The following is a 25607-nucleotide window of genomic DNA, read 5'->3' as shown; positions in this document are numbered from 1 at the left end:
CATGTGACATTCTGGAAAGAGGGCTAAATCATTCTAAATGATTCAGTTGAGTACAGGATTCTGGATTTATCCAAATCATTAATATAAAATTGATTTGTTTAATATATCTCAAAAGAAGTTTCTTTTTATCTCAGGGTGAAGCAATACCTAATTTTTTTTAAAAAGGAAGACTTAAGTGTGTGTGTGTTTTATGAAGAAAGCTACAAAACTCCAGGTAATTGGCAAAAGAATTTGCAGTCCATAGATGAAAAAGATATTCTTCCTTGCCTCATCTCAACTGTTATTAGACGTTCTGCAATAATGTCTTGCATTATTGCAAGTCATGGTCTGACCACTCGCTCCTTCGACTGGACTTTCTAACTGCTGCACCCCGCCGCAGGGAGGCGGAACCGACCAGATGGTTCCGCCCCAGGCGCCTGATGGACCCTGATAGGTTCCAGATGGAGCTTGGGCCATTTCCTGAGACTCTGGCTCATGACTCGGCTGAAGACCTGGTGGCCGCCTGGAATAGTGCGGCTGCCGGGGCCTTGGACCGTGTCGTGCCTTTGCGGCCTCTGACCCGGCACCGAACTCACCTAGCTCCTTGGTTCTCCGAGGAGCTTAGGGAGATGAAGCGCCGGAAAAGACGCCTGGAGAGTAGTTGGAGGACCAGCCGCTCCGAATCCGACCGAACACTGGTGAGGTCTCATATTAAGACCTACCTAGTGGCGATAAAAGCGGCGAAATCTAGCTATTTTGCTGCTCTTATCGCGTCATCAGATAATCGCCCGGCCACCCTATTTAGGGTGACCCGCTCCCTCCTCCATCTGGAAGTGCGGGATGACCCCTTGCAGGGCCGAGCTGAGGACTTTGTGCAGTATCTGTATGACAAAATCGCTCAGATTCGGGAAGGGCTGGCCTCTGACTGGGTATGTCCGGACGGGATGACTGAAGCAGGTCTTGAGAGTGTTATCTGGGGGGAGTTCGATCCTGTGGCTCCCGAGGACATGGACAGGGTCCTGGGACGGCTGAACGCAACCACATGTTTATTGGACCCGTGCCCCTCCTGGTTGGTACTGGCTTCCTGGGAGGTGACACGAGGCTGGCTCCAGAAGATTGTTAACGCTTCTTTGAGTGAGGGGGTCCTGCCGGCCGCTTTGAAAGAAGCGGTTGTGAGGCCCCTCCTCAAGAAGCCCTCTCTGGATCCGGCTGTTTTGGCTAACTATCGTCCAGTCTCCAACCTTCGCTTTGTTGCGAAGGTTGTTGAGAGTGTGGTGGCGCAACAGCTTCCCCGGTACCTGGATGAAGCTGTCTATCTAGACCCGCTCCAGTCCGGCTTCCGGCCTGGGCACAGCACGGAAACGGCATTGGTCGCGTTGGTGGATGATCTCTGGAGGGCTCGGGATAGGGGTTGCTCCTCTATCCTGGTCCTGTTAGACCTCTCAGCGGCTTTTGATACCATCGACCATGGTATCATGTTGCACCGGTTGGCGGGGTTGGGGGTGGGGGGCACTGTTCTGCGGTGGTTCTCCTCCTACCTCTCTGACCGGTCGCAATCTGTGTTGACAGGGGGGCAGCGGTCGACCCCGAGGCACCTTGCTTGTGGGGTGCCACAAGGGTCGGTCCTCTCGCCCCTTCTGTTCAACATTTATGTAAAGCCGCTGGGTGAGATCATCCGTGGCTTCGGGGTGGAGTTCCATCAGTACGCTGATGACACCCAGCTGTACATCTCCACCCCAGGCCACCCCAACGATGCCCTTGAAGTGATGTCCCAGTGCCTGGAGGCCGTGCGGGCCTGGATGGGGAGAAACAGGCTCCGACTAAACCCCTCCAAGACCGAGTGGCTGTGGCTTCCGGCGTCCCGATATAGCCAGCTGACGCCATCGCTGGCTATTGGGGGCGAATCACTCACCCCCGCGGAGAGGGCTCGTAACTTGGGCGTCCTCCTGGATGCACGGCTGTCTTTGGAAGATCATTTGACGGCCGTGGCCAGGGGGGCTTTTTATCAGGTCCGCCTGATACGCCAGTTGCGCCCCTTTCTAGATCGGGACTCCTACGCACGGTCACTCAGGCACTCATCACTTCCCGCCTGGACTACTGCAACGCTCTCTAGATGGGGCTCCCCCTGGGGTGCACCCGGAGACTCCAGCTGGTCCAGAATGTGGCCGCGCGGGGGATTATGGGGGCGACGAGGCGCTCCCACGTAACACCTCTCCTGCGCGAGCTGCACTGGCTCCCGGTGGTCTTCCGGGTGCGCTTCAAGGTGTTGGTGACCACCTTTAAAGCGCTCCATGGCTTAGGGCCGGGGTACTTACGAGACCGCCTTCTGCCACCAATAGCCTCCCACCGGCCAGTACGCTCGCACAGAGCGGGCCTCCTCAGGGTGCCGTCCGCCAGACAATGTCGGCTGACGACCCCCAGGGGGAGAGCCTTCTCTGTGGCGGCGCCCACCCTCTGGAACAACCTCCCCCCAGAGATACGTACAATAACAGACCTCCGGATTTTTCGTCGGGCCCTGAAAACCCATTTATTTCAATTAGCGGGGCTGGCTTGAGTTAATTTTAAATTGATTTTAAATTGGGTTATTTTAATTTACGGCCAAAAATATTTAATTATTTTAAATTGTTTTTAAATTTTGTATGTATTGTTTTTTATTCTGGCTGTTCACCGCCCTGAGTCCTATTTTGGAGAAGGGCGGTATAGAAATTTAAATAATAAATAATAAATAAATTCATATACAGAAGTACAATAAATCCATTTTAAATTTTCTCTCAGTTGCAGCTTTAATCTGAGCCCATCTTCACAGCGGTTTACAAAAGAAAAGTTGACATGAAAATACACCTTCATGTACTTTTTGCCACAAATATACATTTATGTGCTCTTTTTCCAATATGTATTTGGTTTTTATATTCATATTTTTGTGTAGATTGTTCCTTAGCATAACGGGGGGGTTTTGCATGCAGGGAAGAAAATTACAAATTGTCTTGATATTTTTTAAACGTGCAGCCTTTCATCATATACATATTCAGAATCATCTTTTTAACTATGAAGGATATGAATTTGGTCAATTTGTATACAAAAATTATGTAGGATGATCCCCCCCCTCCTATATCTAATTCTAAATGTGGACTTTATCATAAAGCTTTTGGGAATTTGGATCAATTTGTTCATTTGAATAAAAATAGAAGCAATTTAATCACATTGTCTAATACTTGGAAGTTGCTGCTGATATTCCCAGACAGATGCAAAGGTAGACAAATAAGTAGATAGAGATATGGTAGATATTTATTCTGTTACTGTTTAATGATGAGAGATTCACTGCAGGCAAATAAATATTTACAATCCCAGTAAATTTTTACTTATTCATGAATATGAATGTGTTTGTTACTACATTGCTTTCAGCATTATTGAGATGTTCAAAATAGTAGAAACTTATGGGTATATATGTATTACAACTAAGGTAAAAATTTATATTTTCATGGCTTATGGACAATTCTTTGTTCAAGATCCGTGGTACTCCCTTTTTACCCAGCTACAATTCCCATTGGTTTCTGGAAATTGAATTTAAATCTGAATTAGAAAAGCAATAACTCTTTTCTGAGCTGCAATTTGATAGCATCTTTACACCTTATTTTAATTCCTATTTTAGATACTTTCAGATAGGGCAGTTTTGTGCTATTCATTCATCTACATCAGCTTGGCTATCTCAGGAATTCTGGGAATTTAAGTCCACAGGTTGTAAAAGGGCCACAGTTGCCCACCCCTGATCTACATAGCATTCAAAATACACAGACAGTCTTCACTTACAACAGTTCATTTAGTGACTGTTCGAAGTTACAACTTTAAACTGAAAAAAATGACTTATGACAGTTTTTTACACTTAAGATCACTGCAGCATCCCCATGATTACAATTTACATTTGAATGCTTGGCAACTAACTCACATTTATGACAGTTGCAGTGTTCCCGGGTCATGTGATCCCCTTTTACAACCTTCTGACAAGCAAAGTCAATAGGGAAGCCAGATTCACTTAACAGCCGTGTGGCTAATTTAACAACTGCAGTGATCACTTAACAAACATAACAAGAAAAGTCATAAAATGGAGCAAAACTCACTTAACAAATTTCTCACTGAACAACATAAATTTTGGGTTGAGTTGTGGTTATAAGTTTTTTTTGCCAATTGTTAACACTTTATTTCTGAATTATTTTTAACTTAAAATAAATTTATGCCATCAGAAAGTTTTGTAGGTAAGTGATTTGTTTTAGATAAATGATGTCTTTTAGATAAGTGATGTGATTTATTTTTATGGAAATATTTTGTTTCACATTTATGGTCTCAGTATAATTCATGCAGAAGATGATCATTTGTCTAACAAGTCACTCTCTGATTTGTTCACACAGCTGCAGTCTGTGATTGTGACTGCTGTTTTAAAGATTATTGTTCTTTCTGACTTGCCAGTATTTATCTTGTTACTGAATTCCTAGTTTCACAGGATCTGCTAAATTGTAGCCTCTCACAATAAGCTAATGATCTGTTTCAAACTTACTTCTTCAGATGACTAATTAATTCTGTCCCACAAGTGGTTTAAAAAAAATTTCTTCCAGACTACGAAACTTATAAAATTCTGAAATAAAAATTACATCTTAGGGTCAAATTATTATGAATCTCCCCTTTTTTCCTCTTTTCATCTGGAATCTGCTTCTCCTGGAATTACATACTTTGGGCTTAATGCATAGCATGATTCTTTTTTTTTGTCTCTAATTATATACAAGCAGAGGAAGATTTATTTCTTTGATATCCAGCATACTTGACTTAAAACAACATCCATAGCTGATTTTGAGAGGGGCTAACCAGCTCTTGTTACAAAATTCTACTACTCTACCGCCTGATTCCCCTTATATTTTACTCGTCTCCTGTCCAGCATAGCTACCAAGGCCAATTTCATCTATTATGTTATAATGGTGCATTTCACCACACAATTCACCATCTACCAAGCAATGGATGGAGACATGCCAAGTCATTTTTATTTTGCAAGGCTTTGACAGTGATTGCTGAAAGCCGACTGTAGTTTTACACCATGGAAGTTTCTCACATGAAAGTGAGAAACATGAAAACTCTAAGATCATCTAAAACAAGCCTTAGTGTCAGAATAACTGTCAAAATCCCTAACAATTTTTTTTTTAAAAAAACCACATCTTGTGAGTGAGCTAAATCCTGAGAAAAGGGGATGGATTATTTCCTTCAGTGATATCTCACATTAGCTTTAGGGATATACCAGAGTGCTAACTCGGTATAGTTAGTCCCAGGCCTAAAGAGAACCTGGGAAAGGTACTTTTGTAGTCGCCTTTCTCTGACCTCATCTCTTTCCTATTTTGATTTTGTATAATTAATGATAATTCTTTTTCATTTTCATTCTACACAGCAATGACACTTCTTGTATTTTTAAATTTCTTTGTCATCATTTGTTACCACTAGCCAATCTGCATCATAACAGTACTGAAATTCTGGTCACTTAGTCAAATTTGCAGATGTCACAACACAAGTAATTTTAAATAGAAGAATTTTACATGGAATAAAGTACAGATCCCTTAGCTAACGATATACTATTTTGGGGAGTAGCCTATGAAAATATCTGAGCAGGTATCAATGCATACCCACGTTTTAAATTGGTGGCATGCTCTCAATGGCAGCATCAGATTAACTTCAGAAGTTTCTAACAACACAACTCTTCTGCTTAAATAGTTGTATGGTGAACCTTATTTCTCCTTCATTAAGTTGATTGGCTCCACATGAATGTTATATGGTAGTAGTTACTGCTACACAAGAGACAGTAGGTTTTGACAACAGAAATATTCTGCTAGATCTGTCAGATTTTAAAATTTACCAGGATAGAATAAAGTAAGAATTGTGAATTATTGAAACAAGGAATATAAAGAGAGACTTGCTAAATCTGATAACATGCTCATTTATTCCAATTTTCTGCAGGTTAATCAGATGCTAATAAAAAGCTCATATACTGTAACAACCTGGTTGCATTTGTTCCTCAAGTAAAGTATTCATGAAGAAATATTCATGGAGTATCAAGTGTTCATGGACAGATTTATATAGACTTTATTAATGGGATAATATATAACCTATTATTTCAATCCACTTTTATTTCAAGGGTTATTTAGAGAAAACAAATTATTTTGTTAACAACTGGTTTTATCATGTCTGTTTCTAATATCTAAAAACTTGTATAATGATTCTTGGCTACTGCTAATCCAACAAATGTTCATATGATTGTGAAAAATCAGGTATTACTAAGATTATTTTAAAGAATATTATAGGCAAATTATGTCTGCCCATTCAAATTTGTTCATGTTCTTATTTTAAAAATTATTTATTAGAAAAATTATTTCTGATTGATATACATTTTGTTTCTACAAAGCCTTGGACCCTAATGTTTATTAGGGATTCTTGGATTCTTGGATTTTATATTTTTTGTTATACTTTAAAGGGAACAATTAATAAATTTACGATGTAATGGATATTACAATTTAACTAAAATTGATTCTATGAAAACAGAATTTCTTCTTGAAAAATGATTATGTTCTATTTTTAAAATACCAAGAGTTATAATTAATCATGAACTCATTTTAGAAGATCCCATTTGATCAATTATATTCATAAATTTAAAGTTTTTTCTAAAAAAATCAGAGAACTAAAAATCTTATTATATAAATCAGTGTATAAGAGTCATTAAAATTACTAGTACAATTAAAGTTTGTTAACCACTAATATACTGCAAATGTATCAGGTAACTTTATAATTAATGCAAGTGAATTAACCTTAAAGCACCAAATCATTATGTGCTATTAATTTTAATAAAATTCTTTCAAAATATAAATTAAGGACTAATGCTTGTTTTTTTAATGTGCCAATATTTTATTTCACAATTTTAATAAAATATTTTATTATCCAGAATAAAATGGACATATTATTGCAACTTTAAGTTAAAGATACCCTGCCCCTTCTGAACATAAAGAAAACAAATTTTCCCTTTCCAGCCTTTCAAGACCTCATCCAGGTCTGATGTCCAAAAAAGCAAAAAGGGAAATGATCTTGTAGTTTGTCTTAGGCAGATCAAAGGAGGCTTCATATCAAAAGCTTTTCTGGTTCTAAGATGTGCTTCCAAATTATTGGCAACAGAAATAGATTTGGAGCCATATAATTATAATGTTCCTTTGGTTGAGGCAAAGAAGCAACTAAGTCTCACAATCTCATTTTTTAAAACTGTGTGTACTGACAGAATCTCTTCTAGGATAGCTAGCAATGGAAGAGGCTGCTGAATGTTGGAAGAAGCTGTGATAAGCATAGGAAATCAAAGTAATGAGCTGATTAGTTTTAATCCATTTTTTGGGCTAATCTAAATTACACAAGTAATTTACAGGGAATTATTTTATAATTCTGTTAATAACCCAAAACTACAATTCTATACCTTCATGTACCCAACTACAAGCCTTTATGAATTCAGTGATCTTACATTAGAAAAGACTTGTGTAGGAGTGCAATGTACATTTGTGATGTCACTGAATTACTGGAAATTATCTAATCAATGTCAAGTGTAACTGACATATTTTCTTAACTATTGCCAATGGTTTTCAAGTATCTTTGTTGAAATCATGCCTGCTGTGTGTAACATTATACATAATGTGATAATAGAATATGTAATTATTAGCTTGGTTCCAAAATGTTATACATATAATCTTATCTAAATGCATACAATATATACATGTAAGTTTCCATGTATTGTAACAGAAGTTGAAGAACAAGGCTAGTACGTGAATTTAATACTTGGGTGTCATGTAACATAATATTTAGTAATTGTTAGTAACTAGATTTCTCCCCTCATACTGACCCAACCCTCACTAAATTGTTTTCTGTGAGCAGGGGTGAGCGCTTGCTTTTTATCCTTTCTGGAGCATCATTAGAACTGTCCTGGAAGAAAACTTTTCTTGTACAAAGTGTCCTAAGTATTTGTTTGTATTCTCGACGGAAGTTCTGATTTAGAAGTCCATAAATGATAGCATTAAGGCAACTATTGAAGTATGCCATGTAGTAGCTGGAAACAAACAGCCACTCTGGAATCTTGGAAATTATCATTTCTGGACTGACAGCCACTGCAAGGCCGATGAAATTCAATGGAGCCCAGCAGACTGCAAACAGTACAAAGACTACAAACATGGTGATAAAGTTCCGGAAATCATGTGGCTTTAACTTAGGTTTGTAGTCAGGTTTAACTCTTCTCCGTACCTGGATAACGAGGATCCATATTCTCAGGTAACAAAATGTTACTATGGTTATTGGAAGAATGAAATGAAAAAAGACCACTGCTACGGTGTATGTGGAACTTACTGACTGAGAGAAAGTACATGAATAAATCCTAGCATCATACTGAAGGGATCCAACAAAAAAGTTTGGCACAATAGCAACAAAAGTCAAAGTCCAGATTAGAACAACATAGCAGACAGAATTCTTTTCACTGTACAACTTGTTGTACTTGAGGCTGTGGCAGATGTAGCAATATCGATTAATAGCAATGCCTGTAATGTTGAAAATAGATCCAATCACACTCAGGCCCATAAGAAATCCACTGAGCTGGCAGTGTATATATCCAAGGTTCCAGCCATTATGAAAGACAGATGTCAAGATCAGAGGATATGGGTAGATAGCTACGATCAGATCGGCGATAGCTAAGTTGACTACAAAAACATTTCCTGAAAAATAAACATAATATATTAGTAAATAACTTATAGCATTTTTTAAACACAAAGTTACATACAAGCTGAATTGAAGATTAAAGTGTGATTTTATGTGCATTCATTTCTTCCATGAGAAATTTATTCTGAATTCAACCCATCAGAGTCATAATTTTGATCATAATAAAATGTTTCATACAGGAAAACACACACACACACACACAGAGAACTGGTAGAAACTCTAGGTGATTAATGAAAGTAATTATTAATTGGTTAATTATTTGAGGGTACTATAATTAATTATTAATTGGTTAATTATTTGAGACTACTATAAAGACTATGTAATAGTTATTATTACTTAAAAACATTGATTTCTGTAGATACATGCATTATGTTTCATTCAGTAGAAGGTTTTAGAAAAATATTCCTAACTCTGCCAATATATATATATGCATACACTAAAAATGACTCAACTTTTTCAAAATAAATAAACTTTAAGTTTATGAAAAACCATCAAGTTGGATAACAGCATAGCAATATTTTGATACTCAAATGTCTACAATTACACAGAAAGTATTTGTGAGAAATGCAAGACAAAACTTTTTTTTTTTAATGTATAGAAAAGTCTTTAGTTTCTTTAAAAAGGAAACTATATTGGGATACATTACAAAATCTAGTTCTTGAAAATTCACTAAACGAAGATAAACATAAAGGCAAATTGCATAAATTATTTTGAAAATTAAAGTTAATTAGTATACATTAGAGACAGTTGAGTATGTTTATATAGTGAAGACTGTAAATGAAATTAAATTTTTAACTGAATGGATAAAATTCACTCCTGCTAAAACAGGCAGGAAATGGGATAAAATTTATACTATTTTAACTACTTGGGCACATGTATTGAAAGCTATTTGATCTGTCTTAATATGAAAAGAAAATAATATGGATAGACATTCAGGATTACAAAACTATTATCATAGTCTCATTCTGCTCTAATAATCCTAGACCTAGTTCAATTTGGATGAACAGACTTCCAGACTTTAGGGCCCATAATGGTTGAAGGAAAATAAAAATATTCTCAGGAATATTACATTCTTTTCACAATTCTTACATTTGCCTCAAATGTGAAATGCCTGCCTTTATAATCCAGATTCTATATATAAACCTACATTAAGTATATGTATAATAATTCTCGTGCATATTAAATGGTAATTCATAAAGGCCGATGGGAATTACTTTTGGTAGTGTAGGTGGCTATATAAAAGGATGTGAATGGCTTTAAACTCAAAGTGTTCATTTCAGCCGAAAGCATGTGTACTTCAACATATCTGTCCATCTAAAAATAGGCCATATATTTTACATTATTAGTAATTTTCACATAGATCTATTTTAGTATCTTAGCTAAGAGAATTCTGGTAGCAGCTGTCACGTTTGTGAACTGCCTTAGCCAAATGACTCTATTTAGGAGATACAAGCAAACTGTTAATTAAACAACTGATCCAGAGAGGCATTTAAGAACCAGGAACCCTACAAATGTGCTTTGTAAAGAATCCCATTCCCAAAGGGTTGCTGTCCTGCTTAGTGCTTGGATCTAGCTGAAACCCTGATAAAACTGGGTGTTTGTATGTAATGATGGTTTTGTATGTAATCTAAGGGTTTATGATTTGTGATTGTGTTAGAGTCAGTGATTGTGATTATGAAGTGATTGCATGATTTGTGATTTCCGTTATAGTCAGAACAATCTAGTAACTATTAATAAGATATCTGTGTTACTGCAAATAAACCAGATTGTAGAAACTAAACTACAGTATTACAGAGCTGTGTACAACAATAATCAAGTTGCAATGGCTATTAAACCACATTAAAGGTTTTTAATGTTTTAAATAATATTTCCATTATGTTCATGGTTACTATTTCCTTAGACCACAAATGCAGTTTGGAGCAGAAATTTTCCAGCTTTCCAAAAGTTTGAAGAAATATGTCCAGCATGTAAGAAAATGAGTTTCACAAAATATTACACAAAATCTTGGCTATCTTGTACAAAATGAATGGGCTCACTCTGAATTAAGGTCATATTGATAAATTCCTGAACCCTCTTTGCAAAGGTATTTCTTTGAAACAGTCCACATTTTAGTTTAATTTAGTTTAGTTCATTCTTGTCTTTGTTAATTCAACAAAGTGGATGCCAATCTGCCTTCAGTGAACTGTTGGACAAGGATTCATTGTCAAAACTACCTTTCCTAAGAACTGCAAGACTTTACAGTGTTATACAGTAATTTGGATACTTGAAGGGATAAGAATCTTATAGTTCTATCCAAGTTTTTATCTTAATATGGCAGGATGAAATGGAACTGGAACAGAATAATTAGACAATATAACCTTCTGCAATGTTCAGCAAGCATTTAGCATTTTACAATTGCAAACAGAACCTTCAACAATAAGAGTAGATAGTCTTGTTATATACCCTGTTTTCCCCAAAATAAGACATCCCCGATAATAAGACCAATTGGGCTTTTGAGTGTATAGCAATACGGCAATAAATAAGCGCTTGGCCTTATTTCAGGGTTCAGAAAAGTATAAGACAGAGTCTTATTTTCAGGGAAATACGGTATATATAAAAAATCTGCCTTTGTAGTAATTCTCAGAATTGGGGTATAGTTTTACGTTTCCTTTTATAAGTGCCCATTACATTTATCAGTCTGCAAGAAGTATATTGAAAAAGATGAGGTAAATACCAGTAACTACTAAGTTATTTCAGATGCAGGAAAAGTATATTTTATCTATTTTAATGATAGCACTCAAAACTCATTTATGCTAGAAGTACAAAAGATTTGTTTAGATTGTAACTTTAGATTGTTTAGATTGTACACAAATTAAATGGCTCTGTACCAGTGTTGAATCAAGGCTCCCTGTTTGAATTGTATTTTAAACTGTGTAATATTAATAGATATAATGTCTATGGATGCACGCGTTTAGTACATTATTGCATATATTAAAACAAATGCTTTTAAAACTTCTATAGTTCAATACAAATTCTGTTCTATTAGAGAAATTAATCTTCAATCGCTCTGAAAATTTCCTCTGAAATTTCTAGTACGTTCTCTGACATTAATTCACTTAATTATTTCTTCAGAAGTATTCTTACTGCTTCATTAAATTTTAATTTGTAACATATTTTTAAAATCTTAAAGAGCTTTATCTTTATATATATATTAAATTTTTTTACTAGTGATTCTACAGCTTTTTTTCCCAAGCAATAAATTACATATAATATTTACTACTTGCTAAGGCATACTCATTTGACTAAGAACTAATTCCAGGCACACTTGTTGTCGTTTCTCAAATGAAGTCAAATCTAAAGCATACTAATATACCTTTATTAATTTCAAAAAACAGTGGGTACATAGATTTCAGGTTTGTCATCAGCTAGCTGCTAGATGAAAGATGATTGATAGATGATAGATGGAACCTTCAAGTCAGTGTTGACTTCTGGTGATTAACTAGACTAGTCGCCAAGTTTTCTTGGCAAGATTTTCAGAAATGGCTTGCCATTGCCTCCTTCCAAGGGCTGAGCGAAAGTGACTGGTCCAAGAACGCCCAGCTGACTTCATGTCTAAGACAGAACTAGAACTCGCAGATTCCTGATTTTTAGCTTGATACCTTAATGGGCTCTGTAGAATGTATTAGTTAAAATCAATTTAGAAATGTCTTAAATATTTCATTTGCAAATACACAAACACACACACATATACACACCCACTTACTTCCTGGGAACAAATATCACTGGATTAAGTAACATTTATTTTCTAATAGATATACATGCTAAAAAGTTGTCATTTTAAAATGAAACTTACAGTATATGATCGGAATGCAATTATTTGCACACATCAATTCAAATCACCAATAGATTACTACAACCACATGGAATCACTGTAGCACATAAGTCAACTAAGGCTGTCCACAACATCCTAAATAAATCAAAAGACCAGCAGCCAAAGAAGGAAAACATCTATAACCGGGATGGCGAACCTATGGCACGTGTGCAGAGCCCTCTCTGTGGGCACGCATGCAATCGCCCCAGTCCAGCTCCAATCGTGTTTCTCCATCGCGTTTCACTCAATTCCAACTTCCTGCAAAAGAAAAAAATCTCACGAAGTTGGAATTGATCGAGTGAACTTTTTCACTCACACGCTTCACAATGGGGGAGATGGGGTCCTGTCTTCCTCCTGAAGCCCATTACAATGTGGAGCCACAATGTGAACCTGCATCGTCTTGGGTCAGCCAAAAAAAAGCAGTTTCTTTTACTGCAGAGCTGCCTGTGTTGGGATGTCCTGCCTCCCTGCCAGCCAGATGAGCATGAGTGTGCTGCTCCTGGGCTCGTCATTTGTACCACCTAGCATCAGTTCAGTAGTTTCTCCCCATCCATGAGGGGGGGAGAGAGAAAGAAACAGAGGGAGGCAGAGAGAAAGAGAGAGAAAGAGAGGGAGAAAGAGAGAAAGAGGGGGAGGGAAAGAGAAATGATATTACAAGAATTTTTCTTTTTTTATTGTTGCTAAGTGTAATGTTTCAAAAGCAGAAAAAGTTGTCCCAAAGGAGTCTTTGAGGGCTGAATGTCGAGAGGCACGGATTTCCTCTGCCTTCTGCATTCCCACTCTGCACTGAAGCAAACCAGGGGTCGGAGTCACCTGCTAAGTGGCCCTGCCAAGCCCGCTTGCAAACTCCGCTAAGCACAGCTGCAAACTTTTGGCTCGCGTGTCTTTCTCGGCCAGCACCAGCACCTCAGTGGTGGCAGGGAAGGTGCGAGCCCCACTCTTGCTGGCCAGAGGTGGGACTCCACACCACCACCTCCCAGCCAGAGCCCCACGTTTGTTTGCTTGCTGGTTGCCTCCAAGGAAGGAGCTGCACTCAGGCTACCCAGGCCCCCACCATGGAGGGAGAGAGGGTGGAAGGGTGGGTCGCCCTGACAGGATCCAGGTTGGAATTGCCTTATTTTGTGTGGATCTCTAACGCTTGGGTTTGCCTGCCAGCGTCCACTTCCTCTCCACAGCTCAAGTGGTTGGATTCACATGACACGTGAAGCTAGACAGGAGAGCATGGATAGACAGAAAGATACGCAGGGAGACAGGCAGGCAGATAGATAGATGGAGAGATAGATAAATAGATAGATAGATAGATGATAGATAGAGAGAGAGAGGGGGGGATGGAGGGAGATGGATAGATAGATAGATTGATGAGACACAGAGAGTGAGAGAGATAAAGAGAGGGAGGGAGAGAAACAGAGAGAGAAACAGAGAGGCAGAGAGAGGGGGAGGGAAAGAGAGAGGGAGGGAGAGTGAGAGAAAGAGAGGGGGAAAGAGAGAGAGGGAGGAAAGAGAAATGATATTACAAAAGTTTTTCTTTTTTATTGTTGCTAAATGTAATATTTCAAAGCAGAAAAAAAATGAAGGAACATAAAAGTGCATTTATCAGATTTTTCTTAGAACAATTAGCTGAACTCTGCATTGTTTATCATTATTTTAGGTAGTAAAACCTCATTGTTCAGCTTAAATTGCCATGTTGGCACTTTGCAATAAATAAGTGGGTTTTGGGTTGCAGTTTGGGCACTCAGTCTCTTAAAGGTTCACCATCACTGATCTATAATATACATAGGTCAAACAGGCAGAAAACTGGCTGAATGTATCCAAGAACACCAACCAGAAGTCAGTAGTCATGATGAAAACTTACAACATATGGACAGACTTAACCATAGTTCCAGGAAACTGTGACCATCCTAGACCAAGGCAAGTTTGAAAATGCTAGGGAATTTCTAGAAATCTGACACTTTGACAAATTAGCCATCAGTAGATACATAGACATAAACAATATCTACATACTGGCGGCCCATAGGCTGGATACGTCATACACAGGCCATGCCCACCCCTGCTCTGTAAAGGGAAAAAACATTGTGATACGTCACGTGATGGTAACGTGAGTTTGACATCCATGCCCTAGAATATAAACTGAGAGTAAACTCCACACCTTAATAGCATTGGGTAATGAAATATCTGCAAGAAAACAGCCAAGCACAGAGAATACCAAGGACTATTTATTTGTACACATTTTATATTTATGAACACATAAAATAGAACACTCATATAAAACCAAAATCATATGAAAGAAGTTCAGATTTAATATTTGAAGTAATTCAGCTGGGTGGTGAATGATTACCTAGAATCATAATTTATATAACCTTCTCTTTTCATTGTTCCATCTTACAGAGTTCAGTTTTATCAAAATCACTATAAAGATTGTTAGGTATGGAAGCATAGAATCCTTGTCATATGAAGGAGCTGTTATTTGAGAAAGTCATTTGGTTATTTTTAAATCAATGACATAAGTCACAAGCAACTTATATTGTCTTTTGAAAATGCTCCAGATGGTCAAGGTCTTTCGTAAAATGCCCAAAACTGGATAAAAATACTAGGTGTATAATAGAACATAGAATAGAAATAATACTTGACATGACTCTATGATTACCCTAATGATTAAGATTGAATTTCATCACAATGTTGTGATATCTAGAACCTTTTGCATGTGTTAGTATCCAATATATTTCCTTCTATCATATAGTCATATAGTTATACTGCTTCCTAGCTAAAAGTTACAGATTTAGACATTCAGGCTGGGAGCAATAAACATGAATAAAATACTATGAAAAAAAAGATTATGTAATATAAAAGTTTATTTTTGTTTAACAAAAATAACTTTGATGAATTAATTACAGTATTTCTACAGTAGAAAACATTGGGCATTTAAAAGAACCGTCTAACTGAAGAATATCACAAACTATTATGAGAATATGTATTAACCAATTTCACTGAGACACTTTCAGATTGAAACAGAAAATTAAAATAATAAACATTATAGTATGCTTTCAGTCTCCTTAGAACTGGGTCACAGATTTTGCTCCTGGCATTTAAAGTTACAACTCTCTGTTAACATCTTGGTATTTTGCTAAAGGACTTACAAATAATTCACTGCTCTACAAAATATAGAAGAATTATTGTCTGTTGATCCTGATACAATGAATAAGCAAAAAACATTTACAATAAAGATATATGAAGAACTTTAAAAACAGTCTTACTAGAAAGAAGGTATAGAAATCTGAGTAAGATACTAAATACATGATGTTGTCAATGTAATTTCATCTTGAATTGTAGAACTTTTATTCCCTTTAGAGTTAATCAGGAAGTGAAGATGCACATGACAAAAAAAAAAGATCACTGAACTTTTTTTTTTTACTGTGGTCTGAGAATTCTTGTTTTTAACTGAAAGAATGGACATGGAATCAGTGACTCAAATGCTGATTCAGTCATTAGTCTTTCCCCCAGAGTTAATTTGACTGACCTTTCTTTTTCCATCTTTAAATTTCCATGTGCACATTAATTGTGCATGTAGTGATTTGGATGCAAAAATCTATCCCTTTAGCAGAAAATATCTAGAGAGAAGTTAATTCTTTGGCATTCAAACAAAAAAGGAAAGTTTTCCAATAGTAACATATTTTTATTTATTTTAATACATAAATAATAATTTTATTATCTGATAAAAATGAAATAAATGAAGCAATCTATACCAAGCTTCAGCACTAAAAAGGCAGAAATTAAATCTGGACATGATGACGTTCAACATTATTTAGTTTTAACTTTCACTGATTGACATCCTTCTTAATTTCTTTTGATTTTAACTGGCCAGTTACACATACTAAAAGGTCCATTGAATCCAGTATGTATTTGCCACAAGAAATCTAAAACTTGAAAACTTTCTTGAAAATATCTGGCTATATACTGAATACTGAAAATGACTCATTTACTCATCATTTTCTGAGACAGCAGAAATTTTTTTAAAAATTACATACTCATTGAAGTCAATAACACTAACATTTTAGCCAAGCTACAGAGAAGTCATAAAGAAATCCTGTTTCTATTATTAATTCTTAAATCAAGTATATATTGTATAAATTTATATTTTTTTAGGTTTTCTACAATTTCTTAATTAAGCAAACAGAACAAAGAATTTCCAATTTACTCAATTAGAAGTAAGGAAGCCAAAGGAAACTTTGTACACTTTAAATACAATATGGTAAGAATGAATCAGACTAATAGATTAAGCCTATTACATCAAATATGAAGTCTTTAACATATGTGAGGCCAGTGGAAAATGTTATTCCTTATTTATTATCAGTGAAAACCAATTGTATATTGTCAAGTCAAAGATACAATCCTTATCCTGTTCTGGAGGCAATAATGGATAGATGGGTGGATATTAATGATGAAATCCCAGGTAAATGTTACTTGATTTAGACATAGTTCCTGTGTTAGATATGGAAGGAGTTCTTCTCCACCCCCATCCAGCTGAGCAGCTTTGCAACTTGGGAGTTCTTTTGGATCAACAAATAATGCCAGGAAAGCAGTGAAGTTGTGCAGTGAAGCAGTGAAGTTGTGAGTGGTTTGCTACTGTGATATGCTATATGTTGGTCTGCACTTCAAAATACCTTGGAAACTGCAGTTAAATAAGATGTGGCAGACAGGATGTGAATGGAACACCAGTGTTCATTCCCTTTCATTAGTTACCAATAGGTTTGCACAACAAATGAATGACATAGTTTTGACCAACAAAATCTTATATGATTTGACTCTTCCAAACAGAAACTGTCTGCCCATGTGTGCATAGAAGGAAAAGATGCTCAGGACCTGGGCCCAGGGATGGTCCTTTTGTGCCCTGACTGTCATTGGCATCATCTATCCTGTGGAACATCATCCCCCAGGAATTTCCTGTAGTTTCAACCCTGTTAGTCTTTTATAAGGCAAAGACAGATAAAATATTTGAAACATATTAACTGTAAACACTGTAAACCATCCTCAGAAAGGCATATGCACTAAATGTAATAGAAATTGATAAAGAAGCAATTAAATCTGATTTTAAATGCCTCTCATCATTTGCAGTTTGATTGTCAATGTCCACATATATAAACCGTGCAATATTAAAAGAATTGCACTGTTAAAATGTAGTCTGCAGTATAACCACCAGTATTTCATGTGTTTTGAGATTCCATGCTTTAAATGCAAAACTACTTCATAGGAACTAGTATTTTTCTGTTGCATTTGTAGCAAGTGTCCACAATTAGATAAGTGACATCGAATGATGATCCCACAATGTTTTTTTTTCTTCATTTCTCCTTTTACAAATGAAGATGCAATTATTAAAGATATTCATATACCTCACTTCCAAGAAGGAAGAAAGCTACTCAAGACAGTTTATAAGTAATATAAATAATGATAAAAATGCATAGTAAAAGGCATGGCATTGATGATACTGTATACTTTAATTTTGGTTTTCTATATACCAAGAGAATTTTCCAAAACCAGTCATTTAATACCAACATTTAATTGCTTCATCACAACTCCACACATTACTTTTTTTTTTTTACTGACTTGATTCAGAAAATAGGCTAATAAATATTTATTTGATATTTCAGTTGATTAATTTTGTGATTCATCATTTCCAAGACCAATGGAATGTTTAAAGTATATTAGCAGTGCAGTCCTTTAGATAACCAAACAATTAAGTTTTGAAGAATACTTTTCCCTGCTGGAATAATCTATAATCTTCAAAAATCTGTAACCTGGATGAGGCCCAAGCAGTATATAACATTCTTTATTAAATCCCTTTAAGAATTTCCAACATATCAAAGATAAACAAAAAACAAATTTATAAGAAGAATGTTTCCTTTTCTAACCCCTTTAGTACTTATCTTTTAAATATAATTCTTATTAAAAAGGAAAGGACCGAGGCATACAACTAATAATCCACTGACATTTCATAAAGACTCATACTTCGAGGCCACTTGATGGAGAAATCATTTGAGGAAATTATCCAAGTAACTTAAAGCAGTAATTCTGTAACTTTTTTTCTTTCTTTCTACTCACATGTTACAATATTTGTATTTGAAGCATGCTGCTTTACACTGAAAAGTAATTGCCTTATGAGGGCAGAAATGGAAATGAGTGTGGCAATTTGACTTACTGTCAACTAATCACAATTGATAAGAAGCCAGATATTCAATAATGTGGATTTTATTTCTCACAAGGCAAAAAACCCCTACCTAAAAGTACTATAATTCAATTCAAAATTAAAGTAGAATTTTATCTTTTGATGCATTTAATTTTAAGGTGAAGGCATGACAGAATGAAAATAAAATTAAAGGGGCGGAAAAGTTTTCTATTCCTCATCCAAATGACCAAAAAAAATAAAGCTTGGCCTCTTCTCTGTTTCAGGTGGGACAGATAAAGGCAGGTAATCTTATTTTTATCGGAAGGCCACACTTTCAAGTTTTATTTGGGATGGGGACTATGAAATGGCTGATGAATCAGTAAGCATCCATTTTTGTGGGGTTGAAAGAGGCTATTTTAAAAAAAAACAAACCTACATCCCTAAACTAGTGGCTTTGCCACTAAACTGTAATGTCCTAAACTCAAACTTTTTTGACAGCTTTAAGACTAACATAATGACATCTGCAATTCTGGCTTCCTGTTCCTAATTTGTAGGATCAATGGGAAAACTGTTCTCTTTCCAGTTGTGAGAGATTGGGGGATGCTGGAAAAATACCAGGACACCCAATAGGTAAGAGATTGTGTCCATAGCGTATAGTTTAAAAAAAGTCTAGCTGGCATTTATGATTGGGCAATGAAAGTTCTGCCTGTTTTTAATCTGTGTCATAGGGACATAAATAAGGCAGAGTTTCAATTGCACTGTCAGTCACCAGCTAGTAGTTGATCCTCGCATATCATATTTGACAGCCATCTTTGAGCTAGCTATGGACAATGTGGAAATTTTGATTTGATTGCTGGCAGAAGTTGAGTTGCAGATGTGACAAAGCAAGCTGAAATGTTCAGAAACAGTCCTATCAGTTCCATTTTCATTTCTGGAAGGAAGGGCATTGCTCCTGAAGGAAAAGATTCATGATTCGAACTCATGATACTTCTGAATATGCAAATAGAGGCCATGTGCAAAAGTTTTTGTATAGCTTGCCTGGTGTGCTAGCTGTAGCCAAAGCTTACAACGTGACTGTGAAGTGCTAAACATGGGCTGCCTTTGAAAATTACTTCAAAACTGCAGCGGTTGCTAATATATCAACACTTTTATTGGTTGGTAAGAATCACTATACTCACATAAGACTTGTATCAGAGGATATGCAATAGCTTCCAAGAGATTTCTTTCTGTGAAAAGTTATTAATGGCTTGCTATTTGGGGGAGATGAAGGAGTTGGAACAGTGTTTTTCTGTAATGGTCTTCTGTTTTATGGAATAGTCTTCTTCCAGGTTTAGACCCCCCCCCCATGGCTTTCTAAAAATTAATTAAAGATGAAAACTTTGGAGAATGCTGCAGCTTGAGGTCACCTATGGTTATTATTGGTTGATTACTGTATATTATTGCTCATGCTTTATTTCTTTGTGTATTATCTTGTTACACATTTTATGCTTTTATGAAGTTAACTAGGAATACGTTGTTGATTTCACATATATATATATATATATAACTAATAAATGTAAGAATATCATCCCAAGTACATGTACATTTTGAATAAATCCCATTTATTCTCCTGATTTACCAGGAGAAAAAAATAGAGATTGCAGTGCATTAAGTGACGTAGTGTGGAATCACAGATTTTACAGATGGGAAGCTGGAAGTTTGTGATAAAGAAGAACTGAACCACCAGTTTCTGTATATGTAGTAATAAATATCAACAGCTCATTACAAAATACTATAGCCACGGAACATAAACTTCCCCTCAAATAAAAAAAGAGAAAATATGGACTAAAAATTAAATGAAGACTCATTCTTAAGGATATAAATTTCCTAGTTATTAAATAAACATAATAATAATAAAAATGTCAAGGCAAACATCATTCTTCCACCAACAGTGGAAATCAGAGGAAACAGATTCATTTAGTGTTTTTTTAAAAATTATTTATGAAAAAATTTGCTAAAAATTGATAACATAAATTACATAACAACAGAAGAATAAAATTCTTCCGCTTACAAAAAAAGTTCTTAAAAAGCAATGTAATTTTGTCAAACTTTCCCTTCAAAAAAAGTGCCTAAGTAGCATGAAAAATGTTTGAATAGCGAAGACATATGTACTTCAAACCAAAATACACATGCATCAGTATTTGCCTTTTCCTAAAGTTGAAATGGCTTAAAAAACTTTAAGAGAAATATACAGACATTTAAAGTATTAGTTTGACAGGTTATTTCAAAAATACGTAATTCATTATTATTCTTTTTTCCAATTATTATTTAGCTCAATAGTTGTGATCATTCTTAGATTCTTGCATTACTATTTGTGGGTGCCTGGAGAAGAGAGTCGGAAAGAAAGGGTTCAATAATAGAAATAAAAATTATTTATTTTATTTTAATTTGATTTATATGCCGCCCTTCTCCGGAGACTCAGGGCGGCTTACAATGCGTTAAGCAATAGCCTTCATACTTTTGTATATTTATACAAAGTCAGCTTATTGCCCCCACAAACTGGGTCCTCAATTTACCTACCTTAGAAAGGATGGAAGGCTGAGTCAACCTTGAGCCTGAGGAGATTCGAACTTGCAGTAATTGCAGGCAGCTGAATGTTAATAACTGGTTATTAGTCTGCTGCGCCACCAGGCTCCTATTTTATCCAGCTCTCAGATCTCAAATTCAGAAATTGATGGAAAACCTTTTCCTAATTCAGTAGTTTTCAGACATGGCAGCTCTACCACTTTCAAAATTCCCAGTCATCAGGGCAACGTGACCAGGAACACCGGAAATGAACGTCTCAAAAAATACAGAAGGCCATGTAGGTTGAAAAGGTTTGATAAAAATAAGAAAACATAACCTGTTTTCATATAAATGTCAGGAAATAGTATTAGTAGGTTTTGTAATTGTTGTACACCACCCCGAGTCACTTTCAGCGAGATGGTCAGCCATATAAATTTGATTAGTAAATCAAATAAACGAACATGACATAAATTTCACAAGGAACGTCAAAAACATTTTTGAAAGTTTTTTATTCTCCGCCTGCAGAAAAATTTAAGATGCAATTCTATAGACGTCTACAGAAAAGTGAGCTCCACCTAAGTACAAGGAAACTTACTTCCTTGTAAACAGAAGTAGGAATTGCAGTCTAAGGTGGCTAAGTCCCACCCCCACCATATATGCAATTTGCTTACCCTTCACGCTACCTGATGTAAGGCAATTCTGAAATACAAATGTTCACTCTCTTCTCATGACATCCTGAGTTTGCATCCTGAGGAGACATCCTGAGTTTGCATATAAGTAGCGGGTCTTCTAAAAGTGAAAATGTCCTTCTGATGGTTCAGATGTCTCCTCCATTTTTGCTCCAAAAGACATCTGCAATAATGACAAGGACTTTTTTACTTCAAAATTCAAGGCAGCAATCAATGTATTTTTTATGACATGGAAGCAATAAAAAATTAAAAATCTACTTCAGTTCAAAAATAGGGCACCGAAAACAATGAAAGTAAAAATGACAATTTGATTTTCTGAAGTAGATTAAAATCTAGCATCCGGCCTTTTGTTTTTCAACAAATATTTCTGTAAAAAAGGGTCCTTCATTAATTAATTAAACTGCTGTCAGCAGGAACTGTCTGTCATTCCAAATATAGACCTCAATTTCTTTACTAGGTCTTAAAATGACTGATTAGAATTAATTTAAAGCCAAGTGCTGCAATCAGCAGAATCATATGTTGCAGCTCATATTTACACTAGAGATGGTGTAGAGATGTTTGAAGCACACAGATATGAAAGCATTTAAAAAGGAGACAACACACTGAAAATCTAAAATGGCATCCATCAATGACTATTTATCCTGCTAATTGTAGGATTCACTTGAGGGCTGTACAAAACAGTTAAAAGGTAAATTTTACAAGACATCCAGAGACAACTGGGAATAGCTTTCAATGTATCCACCTGAGCCTTGGAAAAAATGTGGCTGCTTTAATGATTCAAAGAGCAACACTTTGTTATGCTCCCATGTGTCATGAGGCGCCTCCTTTGAATCCTTTGTACACTACTTTTTATTTTGACTCATGATCTCATTTGTATTATTTATGAAGCTTTGGTACAGATATTATACTTATTCTTTGACAGTTATCATTCACAAACTAAGGACTGGCCTTAACCACTCCTGGGCCTATTCTCCTCCTCCCCTTTCTCCTCAACTTTAACTATGGTTAAATCATTTCTGATATAAATTTTCAAATGAAGTTGGGAGTAGTTTTGGAAACTAATAAAAATACGGTCCTCATTAAAGTTAATCAGGATTTAGGTTGATACAAATCCAGTACTAAACTATGCCCTAAGAGTATCTGTGAGAAGAGAAAATTTGCACAAGGGGGAAACAGAGAAAAGATCAGAAGTGAATGTTTCCCAGGCTACTTTCTGATTATGAAATATGATGATGAAAGAAGATTATGAAACAACACATGGTATTGTTTATATTTACTTTGGTAAATTTGCGTAACAATGATATTATATATATCAGAAAGATATATATACCAGTACATCACTCATTCATTTTCAATATTATTGAATTTGATTATCTTTTTGTTTGGCTAAGAGCAGTTTGGGTTTTGTAATACTTCGGAAATATTTCCCATATAGCACAGATATCCTGGGAATACCAGTTCCTAACTTTGAATTCTGCCTTATCCAGGTTGTTCTTACAATAAGAAAATAAATTAAAACAATAATTGGTAAGTGAATATTTATATTTCAATGATGAATTGTGCCATGAAAGTTAAAAATTGAGATTTGGAGAAGGGATTAATGCTGTTTTATATTTAAAGCAAATATTTGCAGAATGAGTGGAACAGACTGCGCTGAATAATAATTTAATCACACTTCCATATTTAAGATTTTTAATTTTTTACCCTGTTTCTATAGTTGGGTTAAGAACTAATTATTATTATTTTCCTGAATATCAGTTTATTTGTTAAAAAACAAAAATAAATCAAAAGTTGCATAATAATTGGAGAAAAATCTGGATAGAAAAAAAACCCAGTTTACAAACTTGCATCAATTGAAGATGATAATGTTTGTCTTAATATGTTGTGGCAGTTGAATCAAGCAATCAGATTGCTGTCAATCTGTGTCACAAAAAGTGACAATAGAAGAATGGATATTGCAATGGAAAGCAGCAATAGCATTCACCTCATCAAATACCATTAAATACATTCTGTTGCATCAAAAGTCATTGATTTTGTATATAACTATGACTAATTTGCTAAAAAAATAAAATGGGATTGCTTTATGCACTACTTTCTTTTCAGAAATAACAAAGAAGACATAAGAATGTTACTAATTGTAGAAGTAACTAAATACGCTACATTCCACATTGGTTGTAGTTCAATTCTTATAATTCTGTATTAGCTAGATCAATTAAAAATTATGGAAATTGAATTCCAACTGAAAAGCTGGAACTTAGTGCTCTCCTAAATGCTTTGGAAAGGGAATATGCATATTCAAATGCTAATTGTTTTCCATATTTAGATAGCAAGCTTTAATTTCAAAAAATAGCTGTGATATGCTGCTAACACATGCAAAACCATCTTTGTTATCCAGCAAGGCTAATGCATCATGCCAAGCATAGGCCCTATCCCACTCTTATTTCTGCGAATTCAGGAGGTCAGTGCTGGAAGGAAATCTAAATCCTAAATCAGTCACAACATACTGCTAGACTGTTCAGCTTGAATCACTATAAGTATAGACTTAGCCTAATTACTATTTAATTTTTGTGAAACTAACAAAATCTTCATAATTATCAAGCTCTTAGCTTTATCTCTGACTATAAATTAGAAAATGCCCAATAAAGTGCAGCAAGGACATAATTAGCACATGTGGAATCCTGTATGGCATTCCTGAATGGCAAAATAATTGAAATAACCACATCTGCATCCCCTTATATAGAAGAAACCACAGATAGCCATATAAGACCCTGTTATTGTTAGTTACTTCTTTGCCTTCTCAGACAACCAGCTCACAGCTTTCTTGTACGGCATCCCATATCATAAATAGTACTTAAACACTTGTGGATCACATTATATGCACCATTAGCCCATTATTATCATGACTTTTGATAAATATACAACTGTCTATCTCCCTATATAGGCAACAATTTCCTGTTCAGAAAAATAAATACATTTGCCAGACATTACCATATAATATGTCATGTGCAGAAATAATGTGTACACAATAGTAACTTTTGGCATAAGTTGTCTTGCAGTGAAGTGCCTGTAATTTTCTTGCACAAAGGCGTTGTGTCCGCTTTGCAAGTAAAGAGGGAGAAAGGAAGTCCATGTCATTGCAGAAATGAAGATTGGCTATCCAGGAAAGGTCAGTTTCAATCAGTTTGAATCTGATCTCAGGGTAATAGTCTGTAACCAAATATTTGGCTGGTTAACCAAATCCTTTCATCAAGAAAAAAGCTGTGTAATAAAAGTTGACATCATCTTGTAACTTCAAAATTATGGCATAGATATGTTAGTAAATGTCCAGTCCTTTTTTTTAAAAAAAAACCTTTACAATAGAACCTCTGGTCACGACCATAATTTCTTCCATAACTTTGGTCACAACCTGATTTGGTTCTGACCCAAACCTAATTTTAGAAATTTGGCGCTTACAAAAAAAATGACAGGGAAGAGGAAATTAGCCACGAAAAAAAAATGTGATTTTTTTGGTCAGAACCCGGTTTGGTCGTGGTCAGAAGCTTTTGTGACCAGAGGTTCTACTGTATTAAATTCCATCAAGACTCAAATTCAGGAAAACAGAAAAATTAAAACAGAATAGGAA

General features: G+C 35.8%; 1 protein-coding gene and 1 long non-coding RNA gene across 3 annotated transcripts in view; one reads left to right on the top strand and one right to left on the bottom strand.

Annotated features, from left to right (window-relative positions):
* The first annotated feature begins 194 nt into the window (after nt 1-194).
* On the top strand, nt 195-25111 carry LOC117680135 (uncharacterized). Its single transcript, XR_004595538.1, has 3 exons — nt 195-214; nt 23473-23512; nt 25071-25111. It is a non-coding gene; the product is annotated as an uncharacterized LOC117680135 (long non-coding RNA).
* The window catches only part of MTNR1A (melatonin receptor 1A), a 30415-nt gene continuing 7551 nt past the window's right edge, over nt 2744-25607 (bottom strand). The window contains exons 1-2 of one of the 2 annotated variants that reach the window (XM_087874669.1): nt 21968-22118; nt 2744-8741 (exon numbers count right to left, since the gene is read on the bottom strand). In XM_087874669.1, the coding sequence (XP_087730795.1) occupies nt 7873-8607 (735 nt within the window). In that variant the 5' untranslated portion in view covers nt 8608-8741; nt 21968-22118 and the 3' untranslated portion in view covers nt 2744-7872. Of the gene's footprint in view, nt 8742-21967; nt 22119-25607 lie in introns of those variants that run through there. The other variant, XM_034442681.3, reaches the window with a different exon arrangement.

This window comes from Pantherophis guttatus, chromosome 8 (assembly GCF_059756535.1).
Source record: "Pantherophis guttatus breed Tessera chromosome 8, ASM5975653v1, whole genome shotgun sequence".
NCBI lineage: Eukaryota > Metazoa > Chordata > Lepidosauria > Squamata > Colubridae > Pantherophis > Pantherophis guttatus.
The sequence above is the reverse complement of the archived record's forward strand: the minus strand, read 5'-3'. Positions and strand labels throughout refer to the sequence as shown.